Source organism: Gallus gallus, chromosome 3 (assembly GCF_016699485.2).
Source record: "Gallus gallus isolate bGalGal1 chromosome 3, bGalGal1.mat.broiler.GRCg7b, whole genome shotgun sequence".
NCBI lineage: Eukaryota > Metazoa > Chordata > Aves > Galliformes > Phasianidae > Gallus > Gallus gallus.
In genome coordinates, this window is record NC_052534.1 from 45953492 (window position 1) to 45964097 (window position 10606).

Below are 10606 nucleotides of genomic sequence, written 5' to 3' on the forward strand. Positions count from 1 at the left end.
TTCTGAGCTACTGGGCTAATGTCTTCTCCCCTGGTAGAACCAGATTGCATTGGAATGAAATGGCCAACAGCTGTTTGTCCTACAGTACGTGCATACAGCCAAGTAATCTATCAGATACAGGAACAAATGTCCAAATGCATATAACTGAAACTTCCTGATTGCCGCTTTAAATATTCTGTGTATGCCCTCCTTATTCTGGTACTTTGACCCAACCTTCAAAGGATTCGTATGTTTAGGAATTATTTAGTATTTAATAGTACAGCCTCTGCACGTCGGGGGATTTCTCACTTGAAAGATTATTTTAAATTCTCCAATAGCAAAACTCATTAATTCCACCGGCAATTAGCAGAAATAATTACCAGCCATTGAATGTTCAAAAATAGGAGAAAAAATAACAGATTTTTCTCAAACTATCTAAGTGTAATTTCCTCCCTATTTTTCTTTTCAAGCCTTTGTTTCATAAATTAAAGAAAATTATGTTATTTCTGTGGAAAGCCAGAAACGTATTCTTTTGCATACTGGGAAGTTTTCATGCAGCATTGACGTGTGTTTTCATTATACTTTGTCTGAAAGAACCTGGGACTCCTCTGAGTCTGATTTAATGCGGTGGTAGATTCATAAGCGATGCTGTCTAATTACAGAGTCAGTTTACTCCCTGACCATTCCATATGCTAATTTTAAGCAGCACTTAAAAAATACCACAGCAGTGAGGATTTTAACACTAGTGAAATTGCTGGTGCATATTGAATAAATACTGCCTAAAAGAGATTTATTTATTTATTTATTTTAAAGTGTGCTCATTCCAGAAGTTAGGTGACAAACTGAGCAAAAAGTGGAGAACATAACTGAGCAGTTATTGAGTATAATCCCTCCATCTTGCTAACCTTTTACTTAACTGTAAATTCTCGTAAGCTGCTTCTTGTTGATAGTTCCTTCCAGTTAAATTTTGGGTGCGGTGGTTGAGCTTTAATAACAGAACAAGTATTTATGCTGCAAATGAGTAATTCAACTTTCGTTTCCTGTCCCAAATCTGTCAGTTACCAGTGACAGTTCCTGCACATTAAGTTACAGATGCTTCAGCTAATGATTTCTGATGAAATGTAAAGCAATATTCAAATGGATGATTGGATGAGAATGCCTTTTAAGAATGCTGTCATCTTTTTTTATTTCCTTGTTACTAAATTAATTGCTTTTTTTGTTGTCATATCTGCAGATGACTTGTTAGTTCCACCTCACGATACCAACACAGATCTGACAGATGTTATGGAGCAAATCAACAGCACATTTCCAGCTTGCTGCTGTAAGTATAACAAAATACCCTTCTGACAGTAGTAGTGAATTTGAGGTGATCTTGTGAAGAAAAAAGTCATTCCCATGGTATCGACTAAGAAAAGATCCTCTGTCTGATACCTTATCAACATATACAAGTTAACAAGTTACAGAACTCTGTTTTTTATGGTTACTCAATATTCATTCTCCCATATTAATGAAGGGAAATCAAAAAGTGTTTTACGTTGAAGTTATTTGCTATAAGAAAAGCCTGTTGCTCCATATGGAATTTTCATTTGTGTCTGCATAAGGGAAAAAAACACCTAGAAGTCCATTTCTTGCTTATGTAAAATCTATGTAGAACCAAAGTGAATGTAAATTAAGAAATTTTGAACGCTGCTTCTATAACAGAAATTGAAAAAAAATGCCATAGGCTACAGCAGGGACCATAGCCCAATGCTGATTCCCTGAACTAATTATTGAACTAGTTACTAAACTAATTGACCAGAAGAAATAACTGTTAATACAGCACATAACACCATTCCCTGCTTAAGTACATTGAAAGTTAATATTTTATTCAGTGTCTATTAAAGTAAAATCAAATAGCTTCATATGCATGGCTTCTATCAGCTGACATATGTTTCTTCTGGCACTGTTCCTTGAAGAGTATCACTGCACTTGGAAGAATGAGTAGCTATCTTTCTGGTTCAATCAGTATTTCATACAGACTGTTGTATTATTGGTTTTGGCAGGCATGGGTTAAAGTGGCAACTTTGTTATTTGTCTTTTTTTTTTTTTTTTTTTTTTTTTTACCTCTGTACATACCTTTGTCTTCACCTTCAGCTCTTCTGCTTGAGCAAAACAGTAGTGAAAGCTGATACATTCTTCAACAATCAACAGTTCTTTGCAATAAAGTGTAGTAATGATGGTTAGTTTTAAAAGGCACAAGTGAGAGGAAGGTGTTAATGCCCAGTCCTTTTGGAAACACGCTCTATTCTATGTTGTAAGCTCACTGAACCTTGTTAAAATACCCCTTTTATCTCTTGTATATACACTGGCTGTGAAGAACTGCATCAAAGAAGATGCACTTTGCACATTTCGAGAAAGCAAATTATAATTTATCAAAAATGGCTTTGATACAGTTGACCCTTGATATTTTCAGTGAGTTCAGTAGTTCAGAGTCCATTGCTTTATAAATTAAGGATTTGATTCTAAGGAGCATTCGTTTTTGAAGCCAACAGCTAGTGGAGCTACCTGCCACACCTCAGAACTGCCTTGTGTAGTAAGTAGGAAATACAAGCAAAGTACAGCTCTTGTTTTTGCAAATAACCTTCTGGCATGTATAAGTTGGTACTAGTCATGTTCATTCTTCAGTTACACTGTAGGGTGACCTGAGGACTAAGCGCTATCTGACATTTTATTGGAGTTGTGATGTTAGAATATAACCAGTGTTTAATAGGTAATTTCCCTGCTTTGAGTTAATGACAGGCAGATCCTAGCAACAAAATCATGACAGCACGGCTTCCAAAAAGTAAAGCGTAGTGGAAGCACTGTTCCTGCTCTAGTACAGTCCTGAAGCCCAAAAGTAATTTGTTCAGAAAGCTGTGTGTCTTCTAGTGATGCTAATTGGTCTTTGGTACAATGATAAAGGTCCTTTGCCCTCCACAGACAAGGTGCCACTCACCTTTTTCAGTGCTAAGGACTACTTTACCTGCCCCTAGCTCTAGGGGTGAAGAAGATAACATCTCTGAAAAAAAGTTCCTTCTGCTGAAAGTGTAACTTGAAAATAATTAAAAATATTTACTTGTTTGAAAACAATAGGGAAATTTTCTTGTGTGCTGATTATTTTTTTTTCTCCTAAATTAAGAGGAGTGTAGGGGGGAGTACTAGAAGCAGGTCACACACAGGGGTTATAGTGTCTCCAGCCTCAGAGGTTGTCGAGACTGTTGTTGGCTATCATCTTACTTTCAGTGAAAGGTTGCACAAGATGACCTGCAGAGACTATCCAATGTTGCTATGGCTTTCTGAATCCAATTTCATCATATAAATTAAAGGTCACAGTAGAAGGCTTTTCATGACTGATTGAGGTCCAGGTCAATCTTTTTGATGTACTGATAAAGAAAAGATGCACTAAAAACACTGCCTGCCAACCTATGCTCCTGAGTCATTCATCAATCTGTTCCCTATGACTTCACACAGATGTCAGAGTACTTAGCAACTTCTGGAGATACTCTGGATATCTGAATGCTTTAGCTGCAGTAGCATTGCACTGTCTAAATGTATAAATGCTATTGCTATAACATCCAGGTCTCTCAGCATGTTGAGACTCTCTTCAAAACCTCTGCAAGGTAGGGGCCTAACAGAACTTTCATCTTCACCACCTGTATCTCAGAAGAAACAACAGGGTCCAAGAACTGCAGCTGCTCACTGTGGGAGTTACTGGGAAGAGTGGAGAGCACTGTCAGTATGGGGCCTATAGTTCAGTTGCTAGGCTCTGGTTATGCCTGGTGATGTGAATCCTAAATTCATCTATAAAGAGGTGAAAACTTACAAGAAGATAGGTTAAAAGCGTTCCAGCCTGATGAGTGATACGCTTCCCCTAGAGTTTAGAAATGTAGTTTTGAATTCTTGAAAACCAAACAGTATGAGAAAAAGAATCCAGTTATAAGAAGTCCTGGCAATTGTCAACCTCCGTGGTCTGTTGAGCCCTGGGAGTCTGTGGACTAATTCCAAAGGACACTCAAAAAGGACATAGACTGTTTCACATACTATGCATAATTCTGTACTGATTTGCCCATGCTGTTACCTGATCTTTTTTCTGAAAGGTAAATCAGGAGGAAGGAGTTACTTTGCTACAGACTGTACAGGACACTTCTATAAAATGCATTAAAAGAAGTTGGAGGAAAAAAGTTGTGTTAAACTACTAACCACAGAACATTCTTGGATCCTAATCCCTTTGGACCCTGAGCGATGGTTGCTATTAGCTGCCACTGTTCTGATTGCATACAAAATATGTTGGGAGAGTTCTGCATAGTTGAAGGGACAGTCACAGTGCTTAGGGCTTTCCAGAAAGATGGATGTGCAAAACTTTCGCAGTGTAATTTCAAAGTAGCCAAGCAGATGAACAGAAGGTGTCTCATTTTTTAATCTCTGTTAACTGCTGCGTCACTCTAAAATAAATAAGCAAGCAACTTGCAGACTTGATGCAGTAAAAGAAGTGAGGAGATAGCAACTATTTACTGCTAACTCTTGAGGTAGAGATTCCAGTTTCTCTATTCTGTCTTGTTTTTTGTTCTTACTTCACATCCTTTTAGCCCTACATGCATTTCTTGCTTTAGGTCTCTGACCAATCTTCTTCCTTTTTTAATGAAATGTCTAAAATGTCACAGCTATTATTGCAGTACAGGTAAGATCAGAATTATTCAATGACATACCAAGCTGCTAAAGTATGAATTTATTTTACCAGAGATTTTTATAATTCAGCATCTGTAGATCTTTGTAGTTGTAAGTGGTAAAAAAGGAACAATATAATCTGTATTCGTAATGCTGTAAATTTGTTACAAGAAAAAATAAGAAATTATGTACACATCATTGCAACACACTTGCAGTTAAATGTTTTGTTTTAAGATTAAAGCTTTCTATTCTTTGACAGCACAGATTCTCCTGATACTGTATTTGTTTTTGTACTACCAAGATGCAGAATCATGGAAATTTCTAACTTTTTTTTTCTTTCTTTTTTTTATTTGCAGCAAGTTTCACTGGCAGACAACAGGTATGAGGCCTTCTGATGTATTTGCATAGTTCTTGGAAGCAGAGAAAAACAAGTGGGAAAATTCCATTAAAGTGAATTGGCTAGTTCTTTATTTTTTCCCTAGAAGGCTATTTGGAGGCTAAACCACTGTAATAGGAAATGTAAATTTTGGAATATCCCAGTTAATAGAAAATTCCTACGGGCTTAGACGTTGCCAAAGGTACCGTGATGTGCAGTTTTAGTGTGCTGACCATAAGGAATCAGCTCAAATCTATCAGCTAGTTATTTTCAAGCCAGCCTCAGCTCTGCAAGATCAAAACTCATTCTTGTAAAAGACATGCGTGTGTGCCTTGTTCCCTGGTACCTGTTGCTGCAGATCCAGATGGATCTATGGATCAAGAGCTGTGGAGTAACTTCAGTATTAAATTATGCTGCCTTTCACAGTAGGCAACCTCTTTACAAAAAACCAAATAAGATCTCTCAAAAATGTGGAAATCAGTCTGATATTCAGATACTACCAAGTTCTTGACAATTTACCTGGCATGAACATTTCTCTTACAAATAGGAGAAATAGGGAAAACAACAAGACACGACAAAACAAAAAACCACACTCTTGTAGGTGTTGATATTAGAGCAAAATTATGACTAATAAGGAACAACATAATCTTCAGTCATTGCAGAGTTCTTGCAAAGTTTCATTGTTAGATAAGTCTAATAGATAATCATGGGTTGCTATGTGTAAGGTGTCAGAAGAATGAAGTGATAGGCAGAGTTAATTACTTCCCTAATTTCTTCACCTTGTCCATTATTCCACACTTTGTAAGGTCACACCTTTCCCATGTTAATATCTAAAAATTCAGAATTATTACTTGGCCAGACACTTTCTTGGACTGTAATATCTGGTGGAATAGGATTGCCCTTCTGAACAGAGTCAGGCTTTGGGTTTCAGTCTCTTAACAAGGTAAATTAGTGAATTAAAATAAAGTTTTTCAGCAGTCCTTCCTGTCAGCAGGCATAGGGATATCTTTCAGTGTAATCAGTGATTAATATTAATCTTCCTTAAAAAGCATTTGATTTTTTTTTAGAAACAAAATGATTTCCGAGTGATGTCACACTTGAAATACACCACTTTAGCACCATTTGAGAAGGGATATTAGTCTGTTTTGCAGAGAACACAGTTATAGAATCATGAGATAGCTTGGGTTGGAAGGGAACTTAAAGATTACCCAGTTCCAACCCTTTGCTGTGAGCAGGTTTGCCAGCCACCAGCTCAGGTTGGCCAGGGCCCCATCCAACCTGGCCTTGACTGCCACCAGAGATGGGGCATCCACAGCCTCTCTGGGCTGCTTGTGCCACTGCCTCACCACTCTCCATGTAAAGGATTTTTTTCTGACGTCTAATACAAATCTCCCCTCTTTTAATTTAAAACTAAATTCCTCCTGAAACAGAAGCCTGGAAATAAGTATCACATTTTAGGGGGCTGTGTCCAAGCCCCAGTTGTGTATGCTCTCCAATTTACCACTTAAGATTCAGATAGAACAGTAGTTTGTCTAAACATTTTTTTCTATGGGTACACAGCAAGAAAAGCCTGTAAACTATATTTATTACTCTGTAGTCATAAAATCCTTTGAGCTTTACTCAGTAAGAATTTTAAGTACTGCAGCACAGTAAAATGAGGATTCTCTTAACTACATGCCTGTGTGATTTGCTGAATCTTGTGACAATACATCTAAATTTTTAAAATACACTTTTTTTGCAAAATTACGTCTGAGTCCTTAAGTGAACCAAGTCCAGAGTATTTAGAGCTCTCTGTAGGGGACTGTGCATGTTAGTATGGTACTGACATGGCAATTTCTCATCATTACAGGCAATGTGAAGTGCTCATTTGGACGTCCACCAGTGCTTCCTGACGTGCAGTACAGCCCTTTACTACAAAACACCAATTGCGAGTTCCACTCCATCAGAAGTCTGCATGGGACCTTGGAACATGCTGTTTGCTTTGACCGCGTGTTCTACTTGAAATACTAAAACACTGAATACCCAAAGATGAGGATATTGTTTTTATATTATAGGTTCTTTTTCTTCTTCCCTTTCTATGCAACTGTAAATTAATGAGCAGTGGAGTATTTGTCACTGATTTGTATAAATATACAGCCGCGGGAAAAGGGGCAGGGGCTTTATATACGTTCTTTTTGATAAAGTGAACTGCATAAGGAGTTTGGAGCAAAATGTTACATTTATACATTCCTTTCAGCTCTTTGCTTTTGCATTGTAAAATATCTTCAGTTATATTCTCATTCATTTAATCTTCTATTCTGATTATTTATATGCTAACTATCTGACCAGACACAATTCAGAATTACCCTTGATTTGTTTTCAGAATTGGAATATGAAGTTCCCATAATGTGCATTGTTGTTACTGTTTAACACAAATTGCCTTTAAGTGCAAGCCACAGTATTTTAACTCCATTAAACAAGGTAAACTCTAAGTTCAAGTCATAATAATTATCATGCACTAAAATAATATTTTTAACATTCTTTTAATCGATTCTAGCCAAGACACTCCTTTTGGAGGATTATTTTTTAAGCTTTATTTTACTTTGAATCAGGAGATAGCTAAAAGAGGACTTAGATGATAGTTTATGTTGTTTTTAGTAAGGACTAAGTTAGTGTAATCTTGCCCAACTTTGTTTGGAGATAAAGCTTTGCTGTTCCTTGCTGTGCCAAACTTGTTTCAAGTTTTGGAACCTACAGTCTGTGAACTAAAGCTCATTTCTGTGAGATCCCCTTTTGTTTATTCAAACACACGAGTCTTTTATCTGCCTCTTAGAAATGAAGAGACAATTAGAAAGCCTTTTCCAATACTGTTGGTGATAGAACGTTTTCTTCAAAGCTGCAGTGCTCTTAGATTGTATCATGTGGCATTGTAATCTTGCAACTCATTTTTACCTTTGAGATCATTTATTTATGTACTTCAAGTAGGAATAATTATGGAAAAGTTATGTCACTGATCAGCTGATCTCTAGATTTAAAATAATCATCAGAGTTTTTAAATGCCTTCATGGAGTTTACAATGCTGCATGGACACTTGCTTTCATGTCAAGACACCTTTAATTGGTAAAACTGCATGCAATATGTATCTTGTATAGTAGAGAGAATCTAAACTATGTTGTTGTAGATTATTACTGAAGAAAAAAAGCCTCAAAATGGTATTGGAAGAGTTATAAATTCTGTACTGCTACCAAAAGATTCTAGAGAGCATTAAAACAAAGTCAGGAATATCTCGTGCTTATGAGGTGGTGCCAACTAGATTGTCCTGCACCCACAGTACTTGCTCCTGAAACACTGCTGCTTGAGGAGCGATTTGGGCACAGCATTGACCACGGTCTAGTGTTGGCTCTGGTGCCAGTTCTTTCTGAACTCTTTGACAAATTATTTAACCACTCTGCCTCTGTTTTCCCATCTGTAAAATGGGGATGACAGTACTTACCTCTCAAAGGTGTAGAGAGCTTAGTTAGTCTGAAAAGCTCTATTTAAATGCTAAGTATTATTCTTGAGTGGGTGGAGCAAAACTGTCAAGGTGAGAAGAGAAGATGCTGGCTACTATAAATGCTTCATCTATTAAAAAAAAAAGTAGCATAGTTATTCTGAGAAGACAAACACATTTTACAGAAGAGGAAAGCCATGACCACCTTTCTACCTCAGACCTATCTTCATGAGTAGTATTGGAAATAGCTTTATATTCTGTTCTCTGCAAAGTATTTTGCTTTTATCGAGCTTACATCATTCTCTAGGCAAAGAATCCTTAAAAATAGCCCCCAGATAAGTTTAAAAAGAAGAAAAAGTCTAAGTAGTGAATTTGGTGGCTTTTATTTTTGTTCTGAATATGAGGTTATGTGTAAAGTTGTTTTTCTGCCTGTGTTTGTATGCATCCTTTGTCCTCTGCTGCCAAGTAAATGTTACTTCAAACACTACATTGTAACATTATTCCTCTGCGATAATAATAAATAAATGGAATATATTGCAGTAAGATGAGAAAATGTTATGGAGTTCCTTCAAGTTTTGAGTTCCTTCAAGGATGGCACTTCTCATTAATACATGCTACAAATTTAATTCTGAAGAGAACTAATTTTAAGACTGGAATGTGGTTTTCGTTTATATAAATGAGATAAATCAGTATTTTGTCCCATAAGTCTGTGTGCATCTTCTGAAGTTTTCCACCCTCAGTGATTTAGTCCGGAGTTCTGTTCAGCTGCATGACAGATTTTAAATAAGATCAACAGAGAAGCACTCCTTTAATTTAAAAAGTGCTATGTATACATATTACAAAACAGCAATAATACGTGAAGCTTTGTCAAATATTAGAACTGTAAATTAGTCTACGTTTCAATGCCATTTAGTCAACATGCTCAGCTGAAACACAGTACTAGTTGTTCAGTCATGATGTGTACTTTCTAGCCCCATCATGTGCTAATTTGGGGTATTTCCATTAAGCTTTTGTCAATAAGTGTTAGAACTGCTATGCTTAAGGGAGGAAAAAAGCGTAAGAATTCCTTGAGGAGAAAGCACCTGTCTTCATGGTGAGGAATGTTGAGGGGCAGAAATATCTACGTAACTCCCCAGTGTTGGATGTTAGACATCTTAAGGACCTGTTTTTTGTTTGTGTGTGTTGACGCAGCTTTCCTTCTCAACTTGATGATCTCAAACAACAGAAAATCTCATGACAAACGACCGTTTAATACATTTTCTCTGCCATGTTTTAGTAGTAGTGGATGTATTCAAAGCTCATGTTGATTTTTTTTTTAACTTTTTTTAGCTTAGGAATTTGGGAAAAGCAAACAAAAAAAACACTGAAGGCTTTTCTTTCAAAACAGCTCCATACAGAGTACTTTGAGCCATGTGACATTTTTCTCCATTCTCAACTATTTTTCTGTTTGTCAGAAATACTTTAGACTTCTGTGTCATGGCATTTTTATTACTGAGTAGTGTTGCTGCAGTGTAATTCTGAACTTGTTTTTATATATTGTGAGCAATACACTGTAAAACGCTAGGGCAATTGGTGCTAATGATGACTAGGAAAAGCATAGCCTACCTGTCCTTAAAGGACAACTGAGAGGTAAGGACCAACTAAATACCTCTCAGAGGTGAGCAGGGAGGAACTAAAGCTGCAGTGTTCATTAGGATAAGCCTAATAACAAGCATTTGTTAGAAATAAAAGGCTCATTTCTAACCACTGACTGCATGAACTGCAGTACTGACAGCTGGAGTTGAAGCAAGATGAGATAATATTTGTCCTTTCTTCTCAAAACAACAACAACAAAACAAAACAAAAAAAACCACCAAAAAAACCAACAGTGTTGTTGATGATCAGGCTTGTATTCTTGTACTGCTATTCATGAACAAATCAATATGGTTTAAGTCACTGAGGGAAAGAGAGCTTCAGAATGATGCCATTTTTGCTCAAAAAGAATAAAAAGAAGAGTATGAGTTGGACTAGATGGCCTTCAAAGGTGCCCTAAGGCTTCTATGGTTGATTCTGTGATTCTGTCTGATTTTCTTTGTATTAGGGCCGCTGTCTATACTAGC

The 10606-nt window shown here is 36.8% G+C and overlaps 1 protein-coding gene across 15 annotated transcripts in view; it reads left to right on the forward strand.

Annotated features, from left to right (window-relative positions):
* The window catches only part of UTRN (utrophin), a 348963-nt gene extending 339913 nt beyond the window's left edge, over window positions 1–9050 (forward strand). For all 15 annotated transcript variants that reach the window (XM_015284305.4, XM_040698161.2, XM_004935579.5 and 12 more), the window contains 3 exons: window positions 1214–1300; window positions 5019–5041; window positions 6888–9050. In XM_015284305.4, coding sequence (XP_015139791.2) covers window positions 1214–1300; window positions 5019–5041; window positions 6888–6896 — 119 coding nt within the window. In that variant the 3' untranslated portion in view covers window positions 6897–9050. The remainder of the gene's footprint in view (window positions 1–1213; window positions 1301–5018; window positions 5042–6887) is intronic.
* Window positions 9051–10606: the final 1556 nt, after the last annotated feature.